The 27,345-nt window shown below is 37.6% G+C and overlaps 1 protein-coding gene across 1 annotated transcript in view; it reads right to left on the reverse strand.

The window, feature by feature from the left end:
- Positions 1-27,345, reverse strand: part of B3GNTL1 (UDP-GlcNAc:betaGal beta-1,3-N-acetylglucosaminyltransferase like 1) — a gene marked incomplete at its 5' end in the record, with an annotated part of 104,148 nt that overhangs the window by 65,001 nt on the left and 11,802 nt on the right. Inside the window, 2 exons of the mRNA XM_084218413.1 lie at positions 9,417-9,512; positions 21,965-22,030. Of these exons, the coding sequence (XP_084074539.1) occupies positions 9,417-9,512; positions 21,965-22,030 (162 nt within the window). The remainder of the gene's footprint in view (positions 1-9,416; positions 9,513-21,964; positions 22,031-27,345) is intronic.

Consider the following 27,345-nt stretch of genomic DNA (forward strand, 5'->3'; position numbering starts at 1 on the left):
GGTAGCAAGCTCCATGAGAGGTAGCTGTGATCCCTCTGACTGCTTGATTCATGCCAAGTACAACAAACCTCAAATATCCCAGCCCTAAAAAAGCGAGGATGCAGATGTTCCAATGGACACATTCAGCATGACTTGAGTTTCAGTTCCAAGAAGAAACACATTTGAGGACAGCTTAGCAGCACTGCCACTTGAAACCTCCACTTTCCTGCTCTTTCAAGTGAGCCATCAGGGCTTCTAAGGCTGTCAAACATTTGAATGCAGCAGTTTCTAATTTATTCTCATTTCACAATCACAGACTTATTTATTTATTTATTTATTTATTTATTTATTTATTTATTTATTTATAGTAGAAGAGTGCCAGTATGAAAGCTATGGCTAAAACTCCAGGGACATGACCACATTACAATTTCAGATGGTCACTAGGCCTGGTTAAAAAGGGAGAGGAGCAAGGAGAAAGGAGATGCACATCAGTCTGTCTGCAGCCCTCATTAGCAATGGGGCTCTCCATGAGCAGGAGAAGCAGAAGAATGGAAGGAGAAATAATTAAAGAACAAATCACAAGGGCAGTCAGTCCTTGCCAGTGTAATTCTCAGACACTTTTCCAGGGCCGGAACACAACGTGATAAGGTTTTCTCAACTGACTCCTGCACAAAGCAGAGGTTGAATGTTGGCTGCATTTAGGACAACACTAGAAAAAAAAATCTTTTCTCCTTCAGCTGAAATACTCAGGAAATGCACAGAAGGAACAGAACACCGAGAACATAAAGCTAAACATGCCTCCTTTAGTGTCTACACTAAAATGACTCCTTTATCTCTCCTTCTGGCTTCTATGATAACAGAGCTGAGATTTCCCTGCAGTTTCCCAGCTGTAAATGCTGTGACAGTTCATTTGCTTCTTGCTAGCTTGGGTTCAGTATCACCTTGCTGGCCTGGCAGTGCTCCAAGTGAAGTGTGTAAAAGTGTGTGAGCACGTGGACAGTCTGGTTTCTCTCAGAAACATTAAAACCCTTTTAAATGCAATTGCCAACCTGGTGACCAATTTACCTCCTTCCTCTGAGGTTTGACTGAGAGAGAGGATTTCATGAACACAGAACTGTTTTCTCCAGTATTTTACTCCAGTCAGAATATTAAGATGACTATTCCTCTGCTACTTTCTTATGGATGGTTACATTTCAATTTCTTCATTAAAAACTACTAAGCAATCTGCTCCTTGCAAAATGAATGGACAATTAAGGATGTGGTCAACTTGTGGCTCTTTTGTGAAGCATCAGGGGAAGACAAAATTATATGGGGGAAGAGATGAAACCAAGAATGAAGTGAGAAAGTGAAAGTTGTTGAGGGCTGTCACAGCCAGGACAACCAATTCCAAAAGCTGCAGTGGAAGAACATGGCAAAAATGAAACATAACAACAAAAGACAGTAAAGAAAATATAGAGTATAAGATCTGCCCATACAGTCCCAAAATCCCCCAAATCACAGTGTCAAACCAATGGGTTTTGGAAAAACAAGTCTGGAATGCATGCTCAGAATAAATTTCAATTTTCACTGAAACTATCAGGTGATATTAAACACAAACTTGGACCCTGTTTTATTAGTTTTTAAAAGAGAACATAGCAAAAGGGTTTAGAAGTGTGTACACTAGGTAAGACACAAATCAAAGCAGAGGCAGAAGCATTTGTATAATATGTGCAGTCTGATGTAAAAAAGTCAAAAAATGTCCAAAACCCAACACCCCCCCCCAAAAAAGGGGGAAAAAGGAAAAAAAAGCAAGATTAAGCTGCATTATTGACAACACACTTATTTTGTCTTTTGGGGCTAGATAAATTCTCCAAAGTCATAATATTAAAACACTATTTTAAGTATAGTTTGAAGTATTCACAAAACAGCAAGCAGTTCCTGCAATTTTTTTTCTCTACTTCATAAAATAATCATAACCCTGAGATTCATACATTCATGATTATATTTATTTCATTCTGACATTATTACAGTATAGCTATGCAAAGAATTACCCAAAATAAACACAGACCTCTTGGCATTCTCTGGCATTATACACCTGAAAATAATAATTCCTTTTACTACACAAACTTTCTGAACCTATCTTTTATGTTGACAGGCATGATTCAGATCCACTCCACTAAACCCAACACCATAAGTGAATGGTACCAAATTAGTCTAATAAAAAGAAGCCTAGTAACATCTGCTTTTTCTGTTTCAGTAGCTCTGAAGAAATCAAAGTAGCTTCCAGCAACTCCTAAATTCTCCTACTCTGCTTACCAGCAGCATTTGTTTTGATATATTCTCTATATTCTTTGCATATATATTTGTAGTTCTGTAGCCTATTATTGCAGCTAGCCCCAGTACTGTTTCCTACCCTGACAGGCAGAAAGACAAAATCCATTCCAGAGGCTCCAAGCTGGGGGTCCAAGGCCCCTTTCCTCTCTGGAGCCAAGGCTGAAGCCAGCTCTTGGGGACACATTTTCATAAATAGGGTTTAGTTCCTATCTAAAGGGGGGAGGATTCAGAAAAGGGTTGAATTACCTCACCACTTATGTCACTAATTGGGGATTTCTGTCAGTTATGCTGATCTGCTGAATTTCTCAAACTGTATTCACCCCATGCAGGGGTGGGCATTTTCCAAATCTGCCCCTTGGAGGCCTCCAATATAGACCAGCCTTTATTCTACCTCCTATACTGATATTTGTTGTTTCACTTTGAGGTTCTTTAAGGCATCAGTGGAACTGGATATGCTGCTCACATTTAGGATGATGAAATTGCCATAAATGCACAGAAAATATCCATTTTTTATGAAAAAGGACATGCTGTTCACAGCTACATTGAGCCAAGCTAATGCACTGAAAAGCTCCCTGTAATTTATTTACACAATTTCAGCTCAAGAAATTCTAATCACAGTCCATTTGGCCAAGACTGTAAAAACAGAATAAAAATCCCATGTCCTGTTGGTTACACTTGTACTAAGGAAAAAAAATACATAAAACCTGAATTACTCATTAAATCTGGATTCTTATACTCCAAAGCTGTCAGACTGGACAATGAATCTGGCTTTTTTACAACAGGGAAAGGAAAAATATAAATTCAAACACAACAGTAAAACATATATTGTTAATACTTGTGAGAGGATATGGTGGATGTAAATATTTTAAAACTCAGCTTCCTTAAGCAGTTAAAAAATCAGAAAAGCAACAACTACCATGAAGACAAATGTCAAACAGGGCAGGGTGAAGTCAGTACAAAAAAGTATTAAGGAACAAAATCTTGAGTGTGAGAGATCAAATAGAATGGGCTTAACTCCTGCTCACACACAATTTTTAAAACAGTGAAAAGCTGTTCAGTGTGCAGTTACAGGAGACAAAGAAAGGGTTTTTCCTATGCATAAGGCTACAAGAGGGAATTGCATTGCAGATAAAATGTTTGAAATCCATATTTTTTATTACAATAGAAGCCACAGTAAAAATATTTCCCTTCTTTCTTGGAATCAGCACTTTGATTTTCAAAGTCAAAGAAAGCAAATTGCAGAAGTGAAGGGTGTATCAGCTCTGTGCTCTCACATATGGACGAGCAACTGAAAAATAAACATCACTGAATTGGAAATGTCTGTTTGGAGTGGGCTTTTTGTTCTGAAAGGAAAAAAAAGTTAGGGCTACTTCAATATCCTATCTATTACTTTAAAATAAATACTGGATTTTGTCCCTCAAAAAGAGGAAAAAGTATAGTTCCTTAAACTATAAAAGGCAATGATATTGAAACTCAAAGTGAAGCTTAAGGGTTGTTTATTTGGAAGTCAGCACAAGCACATCAACAGGATAAATATGGCAGATCAAACAAGAGCTAAGTGGAGCACTCAGAAACTGGAAGTTATTTGTTAGTTCCATCCATGTCCTTAACTGCAGCTCTAAATGAACAAATTGTCTTCAATTTATTTTAACATCTTGCCCTATTTTTCAAAGTAATTTTCAAGAGTATTGAGGAGACATATATGTCAATAGTAACTTGGAAGGCAAATAATGCATTCCTGAAAATTCATTCCTGAAAATTCAGTCCTGGACAGTTTTCCTTTCCACTTGGCATTACCTGTCCATCTCCTACATCAAATGTCTATAAAAATGGCACTTAGGATGCAAATCTCTTGCATTCCTTATTGCTATCATGAATTACTAAAAATGCAAGAAAATATCATCAGCTGGAACAAATTCTAGCTCACACAGAAATAGCTGTTTCCTACCAGTTTCATTTCTATGTCCATCAAAGTCATATCAGGCTTTCTCTGCCATACAAGAATCCGTCATGCTGTAATGCTGCATTCATCAAGAACATTTTGGAATAAAGTCAAACTTATTGTCATCACAAGACCCTTTTATACTATATTACAATATTTCTGTTCCATTTTAACATTATCATGTATTATGAGCCACATTCCAGCCTTGTTTAATCATGCAAATTACCAGGCAAGATATGAAGAGGAAAAATACAAGTTATTTAACACTCCTTCCCCTATGGGACACCTTTAAACTCATGCAAAACTGCACACACACAAAGCACAAGCTGTATACATTTCTGAATTCCAGCAAACCTGTTTCTAAGTTCAAAATATGTGACCCTGAGCTGCCTTTTCATAAAGCCTCACTGGGAAGTTCTAATTGTGCTTTGAGTTCACAGATGTGGCTAAGCCACTTCTCATTAAACTTTCTAGAATTCCATGAACCCTTTGACATGTATTTTCACATGTAAATATAAACACTGTCAAGCTTGTGAAACTTTGGTTCATTCTCCTCCAGAGGAGAACAAGGATCAACCAACCACAAAAGCAAGCAGCCATTTGATTTTGCTGGGGTTTTTTTTTTTAATATGGTACAGGCTCAATCCCATACAAATATCCATTCCAGATTACTGCTGGAATCTGCTGTAATAACCAGCAACTTTGGCTCTTTCACTCAACAGAAAAACATCAGGGTTTCACTATTAATGCCATATTTTTAGATAATATGGGTCAAGGAAGAGGAAACAGTGATCAAAAAAGTTCCCAAATGTTGAGTATCTTTTTATTGAAAGACAACAAACACAAGTGAGCCATTAATAGTGGCAAAGATGGGGGGAGGGAGGGGGAGGGTGGAGGGGATTTCAATCAGCCTTTTCATGTTTTATTCATTCTTAAGTAAGAAAGCCTTTCCCTCTGGCCAGTTTTTGCCTTTACTAACATAACCAGACAACAGGCACTGCATACATCCACTGTCAGATTGCTGCCTTGATTATTATTGCAGTTGTGACACAGGGACAGCCAACCCAAGCACTAATAAAGAGGAATTTTCTGTCTGCAGGTAGACAAAAAACAGCTGCTGTAAGCCAGAGATATTCAATCCCTGGTCCACCTGGAAAATTCATCCTACTTGCAATCTACTCCTAACAGATTCTGACCACTGAGAAGTTCCCTATTGAGCTACATGATGATAATGGAATATTGAGTGCACTGAATTTATGGAAAGAAAAGGTCCAGTCATGCTGTCAGGTCCTTCTTGCCTTTAAAACAAGCTGCATGCTCTGACTCCACCACAATGCTGGAACTATTTCCAAATTGAGCATCTGTAGTAAATGCTGATTTGTAGCATGAACCTTTATTAAATATTAATTAAACTCTAATAAAGGAAGACTTAGTAAGTAGACAAGCACAGTTTTTAAAGCTGTCAGTGAAATGTAACAGGCATCTTTTAGAGCACAGAGACATATATGCTATGAAATGTTAATTATTGCTCTTCTGTCAGGTGGTTGGCAGAGATTGTTGCTGAGAACTACAAATCACCTGTGACAATTTCCAGATTTATCCAACAGCAAGAGCTCCAAGATAACCTGCAAAGTCCAGCATGTAGCAGGAAGTCATACAGACACAGTCATCAGAATCACTGTGGCTTTTTCAGACACTTATTTATCTGCATGAGTTCTTTATCTACAGTCCAGCCTTATCACCCACAGGCCCTTCCTTTTGGCAGGAGTCTCCTCAGGAGTCACTCTGAGTTTGCTGCCTGCTTCCTAAGTCAAAAAGCACGTGAAGGGGTGGAAATGTATTGCCTTTGAGGAGGAAAAATGGAAGGTGAGATGGAATTGTGCTTCTGGGTGAACAAAATACTGCACAGGATGAGAGACTAAACTAAAGCAGTGATTTAACAGATGTGGACATGAACTCAGCTCTTTTACTTACAGTCCTTAAAAAAGACTTGCATAAATATTTGTGCAATTAATCCAACCTGAAAACCATTCAGAACTTTTCACTTACACAGCCCCGTAAACATTTCCAGTGTAAAAGAAGGGCTGCATGATCAAACTTCAGGCACATTTACAAGCACAACTTGGACTCAGATATCCCACTGGATTAGTTTTAATCTACATTTTTTTCCACTTACTTCAACATCAAAACAGCCGGTTCTCCTTATTTGTTTGCTCATTTTCTTCCTGTACCTGTCACTGTGATCTGCATTTACTGAACAGTTACAATTACCCTTTTTTATTTGTTTTTTTCTTTTTACTCTTGGCCAGAAAGAGCAAGTCTTCCAGAACCAGAACACATGCATTTAAGGTTTATATCACAATACCCATAAAAGTGAGGTTTGCTCACCTGTCATTTATGCAGAAGATAACACTGAAGAAGCAAATACTGATCTTTTAAAAAGTAGCTTTTTTCATTATCATGCTCTCTTTGTACTTTCTCACTCCCACCACACTCTCTGGGGTATATATTCTGAAATTTCACGCATACCATAAAGTATCTTTGGAATGTTACAGTATAATTGTTTAGAGAAACATTTAATGGATGAGTAAGCATCAAGAGGCCAGGGCTAAGGGAAAAGTTAAAATGCTGGCAGCATTTTGTATTGAAAGAACCTCTCAGCGTGAGGACTGAGGATGGACTTTTGATCCAAAAATCTGGTATTGACTCAAGGAAAAGAAAAAAGAAACAAACCAGCATCCAGCACAGAGGTGTCTGAAGGCACTTCCCAAAATATCTGCCTCCAACCACAGCTCCCAAACCTGGCTTTGGGCACTGCCCAGCAGAGCAATCCAGGGCCACAGGAAATCATTTGATCAATAACATAAACATTTTGATAAACAACATGATCTGGACAATTGGCTCTTTTTCCTTTTGGAATTGGTCCCTTGGTTTCCCCATTCCCAGCACAAATAATCTGCATGTGCATGCTGTGGAAATGCAGCAGAAGGGACTGGAAAAGAGCTGGGCACTGAGCACAGAGAGAGCTAAAAAAAGCTGAACACGCTTTCACTACAGGAATCTGCTGCAGACAATGTGCTGTAAATTAAAGCAGATTTTCCTCAATTCCCTGAAGGATTGCTCCTCTCAGAGCTTCTACAAATCCATTAGCACAGGTCCATCATTATAGATTTTTTGGGGTTTATGTACTGAAGAGAGTTTAAAAAACCACATACACACAAAATAAAGCATATGGTATGGGTAGATGAGTGGGACCTTAGATAATTGATTCATACTCTGATTAAATTATTAGAGTACAGCTGAACTGGCTTTTACTCCCAATTCCTCCTCTATCCCACACTGTTTTAAGTAAGAAAAAGCAAAATAATTATCCCCCTATGTGAATTTCTGATCAGAAGATGACAAAAGCTGAAGTGCCACGTGCTCATAGAAACCAAGCAGCTCTTTTAGCTCCAAAGCTGGAAAAGCCAAGGTGCCCCAGGCTCGTGTCACAGCTCAAATCTGATAATTGGGCACCTAAAATCTCCCTCCAAAGGGAGCCTGTGGTACTTGACAACATGTGAGTTGGAGCTGGTGCAGCACAATTTCTCCAAAACTTCAGACACTCATGGAATTCTCAGAAATCTACTGTCTTTGAGGAGCTTCTGTTTCTGCATTCACCTTGGTGGAGATCAGGCAGCATGATAAAAATCATGAGGAACACACAAATTGTGTGAATCTATAAAGCTCATGTTGTTAAACTCATTAAATACCACAAGTTCTGCTGGTTCCAAACCCAATGTATGATCCAAAACTGCTAATCTACCTGTAAATGGTGTGATTCTAAATTATATGTAAAAATAATGCATTTATTAAGGCTTTAAGAGGTATTAGTAGCATGTAAGATTGCAAGGGACTTCCTAGGTCATCATATTTGCATCCTACTGTTGGAAACACAATATTAAATAATCTCTTCCAGAACACACTGATTCCCATCTCATTTAAAATGAGGGGTTTGTGTTTTTTGGGGTTTTTTTTTGCATAATCTCAAAAGCAGAATATTTGTTTTAATTTTCCACTTAATTCATCAAAGATCAAGTGGCCATTTAGCTGAAACACTTCAGATTTTGTAGGACAAGCTTTTACATCCTCAAGCTTTTCTGTCTTTTCACCAGAACAGTGATCCAGATGCTGTCAGATAAATACACTGGTTTAAATCTGTGTTTTTTCTAATGCCACACTCACAGGCAAACCCAAATATTCCTTGGGTAACTTTTTCTGTAATTACTCGGCCTTGGTGAATTACAGGGAGCTGTAATACCACTGGTGATTTTAAAACAAGGTCTGTAGATTACTCCTTGTGTTACAATGACCATAGCAGGGCCTGTCAGTCTTTTTTTGGAGTTAAGGGAACATAATAGAGTTTATAATGAAGTCTAACAAATAAGGATATGTTAATCTTTTCAACCACTTAAATTCAAGGAAATCAAAACCAAATGTCTTTCTAACACAGCATCCCAAAACCCAAACCCAAATACTTGGATCTCAAAGCCTGCTGGGATGTTTTCTGCAAACCATCCATTAGATTTCTTATATTCTGTACAACATTCCTCCACAAGCTGGATTGATTTCTTCCACAGCTTAACTTGTTTTTGCCAAAGTCTCTTTTAGTCTCTATTTTAGTTCAGCATTGGCCTCCTGCCTAATGAAACAACCGTTCTTTATGCCAAAAACTGTCATCTTCAGTTGCACAAGATGCATCTCACTTACAAACAATGTATAATGAGCCCAATGTTTAATGCCTGAAGAACTGCTGCTTTAAAATGATCCCAAGCAAAACTTAAACAGATACAGGAGTGGTCAGTACCTTGGGTGGGAGAAGAACCATTCTCATGTAAGATTTTTTTTCCCCTTTTGTATTGAAATCAACTTTTTGAAAAGAAAACCATAATTTTAGAACATGAAAGCATATGTAGACAACACAGGCAGCAGTGAGATGTGGGGCTCACTCCAAACCTGAAAGCTTCATTCTCACTCAGGGTGAGGTCATTGTTCTGTAATGATCACCTGCACCACGACCTTGGCTTCTCTGATAACCTTAATAAACTGTCAAGCATTGCTTAGGACTGAAAAAAGTCCATCCAAATAAAGCTGTTATGGTGTTTTCCTGCTGTAATTTCAGACCCAGCTGAAGCAGAGTTACCTGTGTGAGGAGCTGTTCCTGGCTGAGGTTATTGATCCAGCGAGTGTATCGTTCAGTGGAGTCCAGTGGCTCTCTTCTGACTTGGCAACCAATAATCTAAAGCAAAATTACACAAATCCCCTCGGTTAAACTCTGTACACCCACGTGGCAACAAAACAGTATCACAAAATAAACATTCAGAACATGGCAACTCCAGGAATTAAGATTATCTACACAGTCCTTACTAGCCCCCTTCTAGGTTCATAAGGTAAAATGGTACAGTTGCTCTGTTCAAATGTTAAATAGTTACAGACTTTAAAGGTCTCTAGAAAACACTGAGGAGTATCTTTACAATAACCTTGTTCTTGGGAATATTGGAACCATTTTGGTTGAAGTTTTCAAAGGAAATTTTCCATAGACAGACATCTAGAATGCAAAATTCCAAACAAAAGTTACTCCAGCAAATGAAAATTGGAGCTTGAATAACACCAGACTATCCTGTCAACAGTCCCATAACATATAATACCCCCCATTACTTAATTAATATAAAATAAGCAAAATCCCCTTCATATTCTGATTTGTTTTGTTCATGGCAGAGCAGTGCATACACCTGATTTTGATTTGGTCACTGAAGCACTGTACACCCATGTGAGCAATGTCTCCTAACCTAATACTGTTCTGTGGCTGTACAGGTTAAATATGAATTTTAATATTATTATGCCAGTAGGTGTTCAGAAAGCTTCCAGTATGTATCCAAGAATATCAGCAGGATCACAGATATGCACAGACACATATTAATGCAATTTCATAGAAACACTGAACTGTTCACAAATCTCTGACTGGACAAGGAAAAAGCTGAGGAGAACCCCAGGAGTGTGACTGGAGAGAACTCTGCTGTTTGCTCCTCCTGAAGTCTGCAGTCTACACAAAACCTTCAGGGTACCACAGGACTTAATAATTTATGCAAAGTATAAACTGTTTTATACCAACTACTGTAACTCTCCACTTCTCTTCCTGATTTTTCAGGTGCTTCCCACTGAGGATGTGTTTGTCCACTGAGAACTAACACCACAGGGTTTTAGTGTTTCTCAACACTAATTTCTGATAATCATGTTCTGTTCAAAAACAGGAGGGAAACTCCCTGGTTTATTTTCCACCCTAAGCATTCATAAATCTTCCAGGTATCTTTGTTTGCAGAGCTTTAAACTGCAGAGGGATGTGAGCAGCCAGGCCAGAGCTCTGCATGTGCAGTTGTGAATACTTTTGATGTGGGAACAAAAACACCATGAGAAGATCTTGCTGGGGGACTGCTGGCAATGAAACCTCACAATTTAGAATATGATTAAATACAATCAAAATAACAAGCATGGAGAAAAAGAAAATGTTATTTGCTCATCCCAGAAGAATAAACCAGAATGTCTCTGAACTAGGAAATGTTTCCTCAATGACAACAACAAATAACTGTGGAAAACTTCAGTTCTGATCCTAACTTAACCCTCACATTACAGCTAAGTAATACTAAGACATTTTCAGAAGAAGACATTAACCTAAAATTCTTTTAAACTGAATTAGAAGAGTTCTTCAATTAGAAGAGTTCATAGAGATGTTTTTACAGCACATCACAGAAATAAAAACCTGCAAAAGTCATGTCAGATGTACACCTATCCCATGCTGCAAGGATGTTTTTTATTTAAAAATTGAACTATTTCTAGTATTCATTAATCAAGCCCTCATTAGCCTTCTCTTACACATCCTAGGTTTTCTAACTTACAAAGACACTTTACAAAACTCTGCATAAAAGGTAAAAAGGGAAAAATCACCTTTATTTTATATCTCAAGCTATTCTATAACAGCACAAGATGGAAACTTAGTTTCTTTATTTAAAGAGTCACAGTGAAGCTGAACAGATACAGAATACAAAGAACTTTGAAAAGATGAGAGATTAAAAAGGAGAATTTCAAATTTGTTTTTCTGAAAACCTGTTTCTCAATTACAGCCAAGTAGGAAGTGCAGTCATCTCTTTCCTGGCAGCCTGAAATTTAAATTAGAAGCAGAGGACAGAGTTTCACATTTTTGTATTAATTTCTGAGCAGACTGATAATTTCATAAATGTTGTTGGTAATTTAAGCAAACTAAAGTAAATGCTGAATCCAGGTGCTCAGCTAAAGGACTGTAATTCCCTCAAGTCCAAAAAACAACTGGTTCAAATCCCAACTCCTCACACTTGAAGAGAAAACTGAACAGGTTTGATCAATTATCTGTACACACATGAGGAGAGGTGAAGGCAGACAGCAGAAGTGCTGTTAAATTGGATTCTGACAGCTCTTTTCTGGATTATACATCACTGCTTGTAATTTCTGGAGTTTGACTTCGAGTCTTAGCTAAAATTCCCTCCTTCTTCCATCTAGCCACACAGATAATTCCTTTGCATGCTCCAATTGACTTCTCTGAATTTTGGCTCACCAAACTGGTTCTGTACTTACTGTACTTCAGGTCTAAAAATGCTTTGAGCCTTTTGGAACTGAAAAAAAATGATGAGGAAAAAATCCTTATCAAATGAACTTGTTATTTAGGAATTACTGGTATTGCAGTGAGAAAAATCAACAGGTTACATTGAATTTAGCCATAATTTGAAGCACAATCTTTGGAAATGTAACTTTGCAACACAACAGGAGAATAACAAAGTTAACTGCTGTAGGGAGCGCTGTGTTTGCACTCCCCTCTGCCCTAAGAGCTGCTTTCTTCTCATTTGCAGAACCAGCACCACTCAAAGCCACTTTTATCATCATTTAAGAAGTTTGTTTTACAGACAAATATGAAAATTGCCACGATGCAATCACATTTATTTCTAGATGCTCAGCCCAGCAAATGCCCCACCCTTGTGCACTTCAGCTGTGCCATTCCCTCCCAATGGGACTCTGACACGTGACTGGGATTTTTGACTTGTGCCTGCAAGATAAACACCACCAAGCTGAGCCTTTGATTCAGCATCTGCAAAGCCCAGCTCATGTAACCAGCTTCTTTCACACAATGAGAATCAGATTATTTAGAGCACAAAGAGCTTCCTCCAGCTCCCCTGTGTAAGGTGTGGCAGCACAAGCAACTGCACACTGGTTCCATTTCCTCCACGTCTCATAGAGGTTTTATACTCACTGAATATTTCCTTAGAGCTTTCAAATTGAAGTGAAAAGTTTTTCACTGTTGCTTCTCTCATAACATTTAAAATACTTTGATAAAAATCTTTCTGGCCTATATTAGAACCATTCCATCCAAGAAACTCTGCATTAGAAATATTCTTTTCAGTATTTTGAGCATCTGTTTCTATGGAAAAATAGAGTTCATCCAAGTTTTAATTTTTGATCTAATTAGATAAGTTTGTTTTTATTACTACAAATGTTGGAGAGTGGCATATACTTGTACCTAGATTAAATTATGCAATATATACAATAAATGCAATAGGCTTTTTATTCCAACTGGAAATTTGCTGAAATGCAATATTAATATTATTTGTATAATTTATATATTATATTTTAATATTAATATTACTTGTATAGGAAGCAGTACCATGAACAACGAATAACAGAAATTTCTGGCTCATAGCAAAGGACTATGGCAGTTCAGGAGAAAGTAAAACTCTCATCAGGACAGAAAATCATGACAATCCTTTCTGCTACCACAGCAATGAGGTAATTTGCTTTCTAGATAGATAATTACTTTTTTAATGTATTAAAGGTAACTTAGAGCTCATTCAGCTTTTTATTTAATATCAATCAGCATTGGTGTCTCTGGAAAAAATATAAAATAATTTTTCCTTTATGCAAGAAACAGTAATAGGAAGAAAGTAAAAGCACAAAATAGGGGATTTATCTTAAGTACCAACAATTCCCCACACTAAAAGGCAACACAGGTAAATTTTAAAAACAAAAATGGGTTAAAGTGAGCTCTGTGGGGAAGAAGTGGCCAAATATAGGATCAGTTTGTGGCCCTACAGCGCTGCTTCATCTGCTGCTCCACCAAAAGCCTCCAGCATCTGCCAGTCCTGGCTAGATGGTCTCAGACAGGAGTGAAAATGGCATTATTGCTCTGTATTTAGGCACTGAATCTCTCTTCTGTAATAACTCTACCACTCCACAATTAGGAGTGGAGTTAATGAATTGTACCTAAATAACATTATCAGAATGGATGTCACAGACATGTTCTTTATGCCACTGCATTGAAAACACTTTCAGGAGTTAGGGAACTAAAAAGCCAGAACAACAGGATTATGATTCAACTAAAACAGTACAAATAACAAGAGTGAAAATAACTCCGAGGTTCTCCAGGTCACAGCACCCTGGCAATAAAAATCCAAGCAGCACATTCAGTAAATTCAGAGTTATGCTCATGTTCAGAGGAACTGGGCAGGATTTCTACACACACATTACCAAATCCTGCTCAGAGCCACCTCTAGTCCCTGTCCTGTGAGGTAAAAACTGTTCTGTGACATGAAAAAAGAGAATTTCAGCCCCACATCTGAAAGCAAAGCCCAGCGCTCTGTACCCAGTCAGACATGTCAGGACTTATTCCACCTTTCACCAGTGGCTCTGAAATGCAATATTCAGGTGGAGATGTTTCTTAGTTTCATCATTTTAGAGTTTTATGTTTTGCCTTCCACATTGAAGTGGAAAAGGAAGCGGGTGAGAGGAAACAAAGTTTAAATGAGTCGGCAATAATTAAAACCAAGGCGTTTTCTGCAGATGTGGTGTTTTTGAGTTTTTAATCACTACAGCTTCCTTTACCACAAACAATCTTCCTTATTCAGGAGGCAGTTATGGGTCAGAACCCACCCCTTGTACTAAAGAGGAAATGAGGATGAAAAAATCATTGGTCTTCAATTTTATCCCAATATTTTCCACCTTTGTTTTAAAAAAAGAGGAAATGAACAAAGACAGGCAAAAGCATAAACTCTCCGCAAGGCAGGAGGCACTGGATGTACAAACACACCCAGGAGTTCTTCACATAATGTATCTTCTCTTAAGGAGTTTTATTATTGAAACAGGTATTGAAAAAAAATGCATTTTAGCATGAAAAAATCCATGGCTTTTCTGTACAAAACAAATGCAACTTTGAAAGGTTATACAAAGTCCAGAACTTGATTTTACATTCTGAGGAAGAATGTGCAGTGTTCTGTTTCATTTTAGAAATATGACAGAATGATGTAAACCTCCTTGAAGAGAATGTCATCAAGTACTTAGTGATGCTGTAATTAGAAAAATCATAACATCTGATCCTAGATAAAGTTCAGTGAAAAGAAAGATTATCCAAATAACAAGTAAAATAGGGAGGATTATCTCAAGGGCACAACACCTTTTTGCCCAATATGCCTCTTTATGAGAACCCACAGATGGAAAATCCTAAAATAAAAAACTAATAAGAGGGGTTTTTAATTATTATAAATAAATTGTATTAAATAACACTTATAAGAATTATTTCATAAGAGTTACCTTATCCTGAATGTTTAAGAGCAGCTTTAGTTCATGAAGCCCACATCTTTTGTCTTAAGGAAAGGTAGATGTCACCTCTGCTGTCTCCAAACCCTACTTCAATTGTAAATTTATGCAGTAATTTCCTTTAGGAAAGATTTTGTGATCACTATTTAATGCAATTAAATAGGAAAAATAAATTAAAGAAATATTTTTATGTGGTTCAAATCTTTCCAAATGTATATACTGCAGGAAGAAGGTAGTAAAATGTGTTTCCTCTCCCAGTCATTTCCAAGGGAGGAAATTGTTCTTCAAAACATGACACCTGTGAGGTAATTTGCATTAGGTGTAAATATACAAAATACACCCTGGTGTATTTAAAATATGTTTTAGAAATTATAAAATATGTTGATATTGCTGACTCCCTGAAGAAGCCTTTAGGTCAGATGAATATCCATTGCCACAGATGCTTCTATCTTGGAGCAATCCATTTTTAAGAACACCTGCTACACATTCTACTTGACCCTAGTTCAAGTCCAAAGTCCACAAAAGGATGTGGATTTGGAAAGTTACATGTTTATTTTCAGCACATAAAAAGAGAGTAATCAAAAACCAAGGAAGTCTGAATTTTCTTTAGTGAATTTATATGAAAAATAAGAAGTCATGGTATAATCAGAATGAGCCCAGCAGAGCATCACAACACAGGAAGGTTTAAAAAGATGTTGTCACACGTGAATCCATGAAGTTTGAACATGACATTTTGAGAAAAACTCCAAGTAAATATCATTGAAGAGATAACAATTTCTTTTGTCTGTAGCTTCACAAAGTCTGATATGATTGCAATAGTTATCACCTCAGCAGAAAGTCTGTACACCAGGAGGAGAGAATCTTGATTTTCTAACATTTTATGCTTCAGACATAGTTTTAAAAATGAAATATGTTTACATTAATTAAATACATTACAGTCAGACTTCCATGAATATCAAACTCCAGCAATCACAATCATTTGGTGGTGTCATTGGCATGTGGAGGCCATTTGAAACACAAATTTAATTACAAAGTCGTGTCAGTTTGCCTGTTTCCCATTTGGAGTATTTGATTAAATGTAGAACAGACCTAGGCTGACATCGTGACTTTGAAAATGCTCTGTGGTTTTTTCCAGAAATACCAAATTAAAAAAGATCTTTGAGGAAGCTGCCTAATAAAAAGCAAAGACACAGCTGAATTCCAGCAGATCTGGATGATACACATGGGAAGGACCAATTACCAAAAATGTAAAAATAATACTCTCACATGGTCAAAGAAAGAATTTTCCTATTCCCCAGTGCAAAAAAGAAAAGGAATCATATTTTTTCCTCTAGACATAGTCCAGTGTCACCACTTCTGACAAAATCTTCACACAACTGCTGCTTTAGTTTCTACTCTCCAAACCAAGTGAGAAGGTTATTGAAAATATTAAAATAAATTATTCCTATATTATAAATAGTTAATAAAATTCATAAATAATTAATAAACAATAAAATACTTATATATTATATATTATTATTTATATATACTTATAAATTACTTTTAAAAGCCTCTAATGACAATTTCCTGAAGTGAAATCTATAAATGTTTTTATAAGTATCTATATTGGGTAGCCTTAATTCAGAGTTACATTTTCCACATGCTGGAGAAGAATGTGCAAGACTTGGTAGTTTGATAATAGTTTGCAGTAAAAGGGAACTGAAGATTAAAAAAAATTCTGCTGACCAGAATAATTAAGACTAGTTCATGAAAATATTCCTCTGGACATAAAAAAATCAACTGATGTTGGATAATCAACATGTAATCACCTCAGGAATATATAATCTCATTTTCCTTCTGTCTATACCAAAGATAAACCAGAGCCTCTTGAGATCTACTCAGGCCCTTCAGTGGAGCAAATTCCTGCTAACAGGTTTATGCAAACAAATTGGATTTGTCATCCAAGACATGACAGTACTCAGTGAATGTCTCTTCAATAGCTGTTGGGTGAATTAATTCTTGTATTAAAATTAACCTCTACAGGCAGTGCTTGCTGGGACAGGCCTGGGCAGCTCACACTGATCTGTCTCAAACCTGCAGAGTAAGGGAGGCACAAGGAGTGCTCTGCAAATTAACTAAGGAGAAAAAAAGATTATTTAAGTTCTATGCAAAGAAGATTTTAATCGACTTCACATCCTAAATGAAAGCATTTATCAAAGGAAAATCTGCTAAGCTATATGTCACAACAGGAGGACAAAGCATTTAAGGGGAGATGGTAAAAGCTGGATTTCGGAATTTAAGACACAGAATGAGAGAAGATCACCAACAACCTCGCTGAACACAGGAAGGATGCAAATTAAATAGAGGTACAGAACTGAATTTAAATGGAGGACAGAGAGGTAACATTCAGCATTATGTAGTTCTGCTTTATGGCAGTTTAATAAAACCTCACAGACACTCATTGTCTTTTCACACCACAAACTTACAGAATCAAGTGGATCTGATCATTTTAGCCACAAGAAAAGAATGATATGACTCAAACTGGTGCTCTCTGTAAGCAGAGCACTCTCCAAGGGAGGGAGGAAAAAACAGTCTTGCTACTTTCTACCACATGGCAGAAAGATGTGACAGGTCCCAACAAGCAGAACACCACAGGGTACAGTGACATGAAAAAAAAAAATCTATTAAATTATGACTTTCAGAATTAAAAAATATATGTTTCCAGACCAAAAGGGGGAAAAAAATCCTCTTAACTTCTAAATGTATTTAATTTGTGGAGTTCAGGGGTGGGAGGGAAACAGCCAATGCCTTTGGCCTAGAGCTGTGTCCTAAAGAAAGGAGCAGCTCAGCTCCCATTCATCTGCTGATTTCTCCAGTTCCTGGGCCGATTGTGCAATATTTGTTTCAGCTCTCCCAGGGCAGGTGAACAGGTCTGTGAGCCACCAGCTCTCAATGCCAGCCAGGAATTGTTCAAGTTCACTCAATCCCATCAACTATCTTAGAGGCACATTAACCATCAAAGATATGCAGAATTCAGGCAGTTGGTGAACACAGGCAGATAATCAACAGATAAAAATGGCTTTAGGCACTGCTGCTCTTGATCTAAAGCCAAGCTATGGAATATGCCAAAAATCTGCTTTAGAGATGCAAAAGAGTGAGAATTGCTCATTGAAGAAATGCAAATGTATATTCATGGTCTCTCACACGCCCAGGTATCCTACCTGTTTGAGACAGAGGATCATAATTTCACAACAAATAGAGAGGTGTTCATTGTGACACTGCTACTGATTCACCTCCTACTGAGCCAGAGAAAACAAAAGGAAATCATGTTCTTTATTTCTATTGCCCACATTCTCACTCCAGCTGTTTTCCCACTGAGGTAGGAGACAGTGAGGAAAAATTTAGTTGTTTTATAAGCTCTTAAATGTTTCTCAGTGTCTCCAAGATCATTCCCAGGTCCAGTGATTCTCCTTCAGCATGCCCAGAGCAGGGCCTGCTGGAAGCATCCAGCAACACAACAAGGAGGGAGGACATCCAACTGACATCCCCTCTCTCCTTGAAACAAAAAACTCAGAGGGTAACACTGCTGGAATTAAATAACAGAACAAATGTGAGGCAAAGTGAAAGACTGCACAGTATGTGTGGTTTGGGAAATAATTTCCTGGGCTACTCCAAACTTAGAAAGCTGTTCTGTAGAACACCAGTACATACACCAGGTTGGAGCTCCAGAAGAACACAGAATAAGATATGAAGGCATGATTTTTTCAGAATTAAGGGAAATAGAAGCTTCAATCTTCCTATTAATTAGCTGCCAACAAAGCATACATGTTTTGTGGTTGGTAAATGAGCAACACCTGGCTTATCATGGATAAATGGGACAGATGCAGCTTCTAGGGATAAACAAAACCAGCATGATATCCCTGAGCTTCACAACTGCTAAAAGTAGGGATTTGTACTGAGCCTGATATTTCTTAAGCAGAATTTAAGACTCTCTGTAGTATATATACACAGAGTCTCAAAAGCTTGAGTCTTCTGAGAGTGTCTATTTACAGGATTCATGTGAGGGGGACTTAGGGATGATGTAAAATAGTCACCAGAGGACAAGGTGACAGCAGTCATGCTTTAACAAAAAGCACAATGCATTAGTGATTTGTATTTTGAGATCCAAAATCCTCCACTCTGAACATTTCCAAGGACAGAACAGTTCCACCCTACAAGCCTTATTTTTAAAAAGTGTCCCAGATAAGAGCAGCTTAAGAGAATAGAAATTAACTTGGTCCTTAAAGCACAATTAAGGAGTCTGTGATCCAGGAAATGAGACACAAAGGCTGCTGCTGTTACTTCAGTGTTCCAGTACCTAAACCTGGGGCAAGCTTCTTGCTTTTTCAGAGATGGAGAATAATTTGTTGGGAAGATCCCAGAGGCATCTGATATCTTTGGTTCTGCTGTTTATAACCAGGCTTTAAATCAGAATAAGGCCATTTGCATTTAACACAAAAGAGAAGAACCTCAGGGATTAATTAGTACCTGGGAGATTTCTCTTGGTGGGCAAAGTTGGAGACTTTTCCTACCTGTAGATCAATAATAACAACAACAGCAGACTGAAGCCTACAATATCAGGGCCCACTGGGAGCACTGGTCTTCAATCTGACTGCCAGTAACAATCAGCAGGATTAGGATTAGGAATGAAATTTCTGAAAGTATATTGAGCCTGCATAAAGTCAAAAATCCAGGTCAGGAGAAGTTGCAAAACAGTGGAAAGTGCAAGTCTGCAAATTAGAATTTCAGGAACAAACCAAAAAAGCTCACTGCTTCACAGGCATTTCTCAACCTTCTGCTTTTTGTTTTAATTTTTTTTTTTTTTTTTTGCCCCCTCCACCTACTCTGGTTTATCAGAACTGACTGAAGCAAAGCCAGAACTTCAAACACAGAACAAAACTTCATTCAAACATCCCCAAATATCTTCCAAGGCCAGAAAATTGAATGGCATGATTATTCTGAGGACAGCAGAGAGATCATTCTTTTAAGAACAGAAGTGCCACTGGTCAATAGATTTGTGACCAGGCCAACTTTTCCTGAAGTTGTGTCAGAACTGTTGAAGGGCTCTGGACCAAACTGATCTATTTGCTCACCAGCTGGATGTGTTCCCCTTTCTCCTTCAGACTTTGAATTAGAGTTCTGTAAGATCCAACATTAACCCAGCAGGTTACACCTCAGCCAGGCATCCCACACATTTTCTGTACCTGTAACATGGAAGATGGGCTGGCTCTGGTGGAAACTGAGTTAATTCTGCCATGCCAGCCCTCCCAGTGCTGTGTGCTGGTAACACACCAGGGCTCTGAGCCCTGCTTCCAAGGCTCTCTCCAACATTTTCCCTCTCCAGAAGGCTGAGGGTGGGCAAGGCAGTCAGATCCAAACTGACCAAAGGCCTGTTCCTTTTGCTTTTAATAAATCACCTTACCTTGACCCACGGGTTTTTCCCACCTTCTCTGTCTCCTACCACCCCATCCTTCTGAACCCAGTCAAGGCAGGGCCACCACAAGTACCAGACTGAAACATTCACCTGAATTTGGAGCATGGCAGTAACAGGTTTGTGTTGCTTAGAATAGACCATAAATGCCCTTCAGTCTACTCAGGTCCTCTTTATTATTTGTTTGATTGTCATTTAATAGCTCATACTGATGGTTGTTGGGCACTAAAGTATAATAGAATATAAACAAAACGGTTGAAGTACTTCCTAAAAAGACTACAAACTGTTTAGTTGAATTTAGTCTAATTAAAAAAGTTTAAATTTACATCTATAGAAGCCATATAAGCAAGAAATATGATAGTTCTTAGCACTAATTTCCATAAAACAAGCATACTGGATCAACTTGCCTTTCTGGTTTTTCGGCATCTGACTGCAGAATTACATTAACTGATGGATATCAGAACAAAAACAACTTTGGATTTATCATTTTATTGTGTTTGTAATGCAAGCTAGGTTAACTGCTACTCAGGTACTATTAAAGCTACAATTTAATAAATCCCATTGTAAGGATGATCAGATTTCAGAAGAGCCCTAAAACAGGTGGTGTGATGAGCAGGTACACATCCCACTGCTAAGCAGCAGGTTGTTTGGCAGACATTCCTCAGCCAAAAAAAGTGTCTTTTGGAGTTCAAAAAGTTCAAAAGGTGTTTAGTTGACAGAGAGCAATAATCCTAAAACTGTGTGTTTTGTTCAGATACCTGCAGGAAACACCTTCAGGACAGACCAAGTAAATCAACCTTTCCTTTCCAGAAACCTCTGGCACATTGAAATAAGTATCATGAGAGAAAATGTCAGAGATGTGGAAACAATAAGGCTGATTTTGCTGACAAAACGAACTCAGTTTTCAAGTTTATAAAGGAATATCTTTGTCAGTAGTATTGACAAATTAACTAACTGCCATAACAAGTATATATATACATATATATAGGCAACAAGTATATATATTATCTTTGGATAAGTAGAACATATGCACAAACTCTCTCTAAAGAACACTGACTTTAATCACAGAAAATCATATAAAACCAGAATCATATAGATCAGAGAAAAACTCTCTCACAGAACAGTTTATTTCACAGGAATAAAGAATGGAATTCTAATAATGTTTCATTTTACAGGCTGACATAGAGAGAAACATCAGCTGAACTGTAGGCCAGTTCATCAGTGGTAACAACCCATACATTCCCTATGGTTTACAGTTCCTTAATTATTAAAAGCAGATAAACCATAGCTGTAGCCAATCCTTTGCAGCTTTTCACATGACTTGGAAAGGCTACATAAAAAAGGCATTCTCCTTTAGATTACAGACATTAGCCAAACCTATATACTTATTTGCAAAAGAGTATTACTGTTGTAATGAGATCTGGTTTTCTGAAGAGAGAAAATAAAAGGAAGAAAAGAAGTTCAATCAAAGCTCCCATTCAGTGCAAGGATTAAAAATAAAGGAAAAGAATACACTGGTTATTGCTTTGCCTCCCCCAGCCTCACTGTGAAATTTTCATATCCTTTTAAAGATGTATCCGGAACTCTGTCAAAGAAAAACCCAGAAATACACACAAGAAAAAAGTACTCACACTGTTTGGGTGTTGAATGGCAACTTGGTGCTGCAGCCTAACCCGCTGTGGCATCATCACATCATCCTGGAATAAATAGCACACTGTTACTGAACATAAAAAGGGTCACAGAACACTACTGACACACATTAGAATATGTTGCTAAATGAACATCATTTTACTGGCTTGCAGTCAGAAATGCAAATGGAACAGATATGAAGAGACTTCACACTTTTTGTGGATTAAACTGGATGCTATTGGAGCTGGAAGTGATGGAAACTACTACGTGACAGTGGTGCTGTGATCTCAACACACATCCACAGGCACGCACACATTTCACATTTATTTCTCAAGAAACTCTCCAACTCTTTCACAACTCCCCCAGCAGCACTGGCAGTGTGAGGACAAGGAACTACCCTCCCTTAAAGCCATGAGATCTGAGACGTGGCAATGTGAGGAAATGTTCTCTGTAATCTGGCTGTACCTTGTTCCACTGAAAATGAAAAGCCTTTGGCCTCTAGATCTAAAAATATGTCATGTTTCATGGGCACAAGAACTGGTACTTGTGAAATGAGAAAATTCTGAGGAAAAGGAAAAAGGGAAGTACCCACACTCATAGAATGCATTAGCATTGACACTGGCTTTAAAACACACCACTTGGATTTAAATTTTGTGTTAGCACTTCTTCCACTTGTAGCATAAAGATCTGTTCTATTTACATAAAAAAAGACAGGTTGTTTTGTGAAAGGTCAGTCATTTTGCCATCCTGCCTTGAACTGTTAGGAGAGATTCCTTTCAAATTTATATTATTTCCTGTTCAAAATTAAATCCTTTCTAGGTAGTGATTTTACAGTTTATAGAAACTACAGCACAATTTTTGTTCCCTAAATTTTTTAGGCCCCTGAGGTTTCTACCTATATTCTTTTCCATGTGGGAGCCATATTTCCTCCCTTTTAAAGAATCAGCCTTTTTTAGATACTGGTTAAAGCTAGCACAGCCTATTTCTTCTCAGAGTATTTCCAAATAAACTTAATCAGGCAAACATAATTCAAAGGAGCCCTGAATTCCTTTCTACAGACACCCTTTTAACAGTTCCTCACACTGAAATCATTCTGATTTTCCTATTAAAGCACCAACCCTCAATATTGAATTTCCAACCACTTTCACATTAAAACTTCCCATCAAGTCAACAGCAACAAAAAATATTAGTGTTTAAATATCTACAGCTTGAAGAGTTGAATGACCTTGCTATAAAGGTGCCCCTATAGTTTTATCAAAACATGCATGATAAAAAAAGTTTCAGAAGTAGATCCAACTATTTAATGCAATTCAAGGTTAAAGATAAAACAAAATAATAATAAGACTGACTCTTATCATATGTAAGTTTATAAAAGATGGGAGGACTACGTCATCAAAAGCATTTTTCTGAATTTTGCATTTAGGATATGTTTAGTAATAAACACGACAGCTGTTCCTGATTTTCAAAGCCAATAGAGCAAAAAACCCCTTCAGATTTCCCATGACTTCAAAACTACAATAATATTATTTACCACCTCATCCACTTTAGCAACAGAGCACCAGAATTCCAGTATCAAGCAAGTGTTCCCATAAAACCTTTACCCCATTTCCCACAAGAAAAACATAATCCTCTTTCTTTATGCCAAATACAGAGATGATCTTTTTGAATTAAAACCTGATTTTCATACAAGCAATAGCAGATATATTTTAACTGAACTGTGTTCACTCCTTTGCTAGTTGCTAAAGATCCTTATATGTTTTCTTGGTAAATCCAAAGGAAGGGAAAAAAGGGGGAAAAAGGAGGAAAAGGGGGGGGGGAAGGGAAGAAAAGGGGGAAAAAGGGAAAAAAGGGAATAAAAGGGTAAAAAGAGGAAAAAGAGGGAAAGGGAAGAAAAGGGGAAAAAAGGGAAAAAGGGAATAAAAGGGTAAAAAGGGAAAAAGGGGGGAAAGGGAAGAATAGGGAAAAAAAGAGAAAAAAGGGAAAAAGGGGAAGGGGGGAAAGGGATAAAAAAGGGGGGAAAAGGGGAAAAAAGAAGAAAATCCACCAAAAAGCAAGGAATTTCAATGCTCAGAACAATGTAAAACTCATCTTTTACAAGATACAACATTTGCTCTTGTGCCAAAAAATCTCACTGTTCATGATCCCACACAACAGAAAGAACTCTCACATTCACAAAGATGAAAAATAATATACTTGATTTAAAAAGGTTAAATCAGCATGGAAAGCATTCAAACCAAATCAAAATAACCTATGCACCAAAGAGGTCGATGTCATGTTTTCATAACCACCCAGTTTGGCAGGAATGGCCCCATTCCCCTAAGAAAACACTGGGTCAGTTTGATGCTATTGGCAAAACTCACAGATCTGGGGCTTAGGCTATCAGAGAGCATCAGTATTCTGTAAACTCCAGCTAAAGAGGGGGCACTCTAACCACAAAAACTTCTAAATGCCTCTTTTTATTAATACAGCTTTGTTCTCTAATGCTGGAAAACTCTATGAACTCTTACCCTGCATGACCTGTATTTCTTTCAATAATTCTGTCTCATTTTTTTATTAGCAGCTTTATACACACACTGCACTGCTGGATGGTTCTGTGATACCTTCTGAGTTCATGGAAGGAGAAAGAAAGAGGGGGAAAAAAAAAGAATAGAATAGTTTAGGACATAATCCCAAATACTATAATAATGAGTAATGTAATAAAAAAATATATAGTATATGCTAATACTAGATATAATACTAATGAGTAATATAATAATACTATAATAATGAGCACAAAATATAAATCACACCCCAGACAGAAATGAGATACAACCATCATTCAGCTTTTTTGGATTCAGGTTGGTAGCAGAAAAGTAACTGCAAAATCCAGCTTTGGCAGATTCCTCACTGTGGAAAGGTAACCATGCATTTATAAATGTATTTATAATGAAATCATCTTAGGGAACTTGGATGGATTCAAGACTGGTATTTAAAAACCTAAATAAATCTGAATGAGTAAAACCAAAGTGATTGTACCACAAATTAAGAGCACCTTAAAAAGAATTATGGAATTTTAGCAACTATAGTATTAAACAACTAAGGTGGTAAAATACTTTACCCAACATACACAATGAATCCCAAATTTTCTACCAAAGCTGTTGCACTTCTGATATTGACTTCAGCACATGTGTTGCCAGACTTCAGTTTCTACAGGCAGAGTTTGGTCATCTTTTTGGTTTTTTTAGTTTAACACTGAGAATAACACATCAGGCAAACACTTTCCAAATTATTTTTCACTCATTTCAGACAGGGAAAAAAGGGGGGGGGGGGGGGGCTATACAAAAGAGGGAAGTATATTTAGTTTGTTTCTGTTTCCTAGGTGAGAGTAGGGAAGATAACAATAGTAGCAGTGACTTACATTGAAAAATATTTTTTACAAAAAACAATTAAATCCAGTTTTCTCTGTTCACATGGAAGTCTCTAATGGTTGTCCCCTAGCAGATATACAGCTGACAGGATGAAGATAAATTTCTCACATGAAAAGAATGGACAAAATATAAGAAATTTAAAATAAATGTTAAATAAATGCATGCCTTCCCTAATCATATACTTGGAATACAAAAGCTGGCCCCTTCAGCCAGGCTGTGTGGAGCACATTAGGCTCCACAGTGGTAACTTCATAATTTTCCCTTAAAAATTGGTGCCTCTGCACTTGAGAAAGTAAAACAAAATATACAATTCAATGCACAATACACATCTACTTTTTGCAACCAAGGGCAAGTTCACAGAAAACAAAACATTATAGGTCAGTATTGAGGTGCTTTCTTAAGCTCACATTACAGACTCAGCATCTCCTGCTTTTCCAAACTCCTTCATATTTGGCTGCTCAAAATGAAAAAAAAAAAAAAAAGGATTGAGAGCTGATACACTTCACTCCCATAACAACAGCACCTTCTTCCCATCACAGCTATTAAATTCAAAATACAACCAGCAGCAGCAGCGGGAGGAATGTTTCACTCACTGAGCAACAATATGACATCTCCAAAATCTTTCAATTCATCAAATGGTCCATTCATTTATCCTGCACCTGCTCAGACTAGAGGGAAAATCTTTCTTTGCTATTGTTCAATTCAACTCCTTGAACCAGGAAAGTGAAATGCCTGGAACCTCCAAAAAGTGGCCTGTCAACAGCTCTGCTGAAGGAAATGCCCTGATCCCAGGCAATTCTCCAGGGGCTGCTGTTTGAGCAGCCCCACACTGTCAAACTCCCTGGAACCAGGCACTCAAATGGCACCCACAAATCACCTGGGACTAATCATCTGTCAGTACGTGCAAGATCGTAAGGAAAAGTGCTACTTTTCTGTTTCTACTCTGAAAACATTTCAAATTAAGAAGCTAACCTATTGAGCACCTTTCTTTTTTTGAGCATAGCAACAAACAGGTCTACATGGAATGATCTATGTGGTGCTCTTATGAGCCTGACAATCTTTTTAATGGAATCTTTTCATTAAGCATCACTATTAGTTGATCAGGAAATTTTGCTGTAGGAGCAGCTCCCACCTCAGTGCATTTATTCAACAAATGCAGACACATGCCTTTCTATTTCTTGATTTTCTCTGGTCACTGGAGATCACCTTGATTTTTGCTCATAGATCACTGAAAAAAAATGATGTGTTTTCAGCCAAGTGAAGCAGGTAACTCACAAGGTGTTCAGCAGCAAAGCCAGTAAACCCTGACAAGAGAAAAGCTTCACCAGTGATTCCAAATGCCCTCTTTAAGTACTGAATAGATGAAGACACATGTAGGGAGAGGTAATGGCAACCAAATTCTGAAGGTTTGCTTCTTCATTTAACATTTCATGCCAGACAGAGACATTTAATCTGGTTTTAATACAAACACATCTTTACAAAACAATGATGGGGATGATGTCTTCAAGCACTCATATTTTGACCTTTTGGGGCTCATTAGTGCTTAGGAAACATGGACAACTCTTCTGGTAATGGAGTTCACCACTACATCCACACCTGCTATTTGTGTAACAGCTTATTTCAGTTTTTATATCAGAAGATAAGTTCCCAAGGAACAGTGTGGTAAACAACAGAAAGGAAATGCATGAACTCTGATCACATCTTCATTTTCTAAGAAATACAGACTAATTTGAAAGAAAGGAGGAATATTTCAGAAGTTTATTAATGCCTGTAATGTATAATGGCAACAAAGAGGAAATCCATGCTTCCAAACCTGGGAAGTTACAGAGGCTAGAAAAATAATCTGTTTATAACTGAGTGTGCCTGACACAGCTGGCTAGAGAAGGTCCAACCTCCTTCCTCCAAGGCCTTTAGCAACACCCCCTCAATGAGGTGGGTTTGAATTTGAACCTCAAGGAACACAGAAAATTTGAAAT

This window comes from Fringilla coelebs (assembly GCF_963513975.1).
Source record: "Fringilla coelebs genome assembly, chromosome: 19".
NCBI classification, from domain to species: domain Eukaryota; kingdom Metazoa; phylum Chordata; class Aves; order Passeriformes; family Fringillidae; genus Fringilla; species Fringilla coelebs.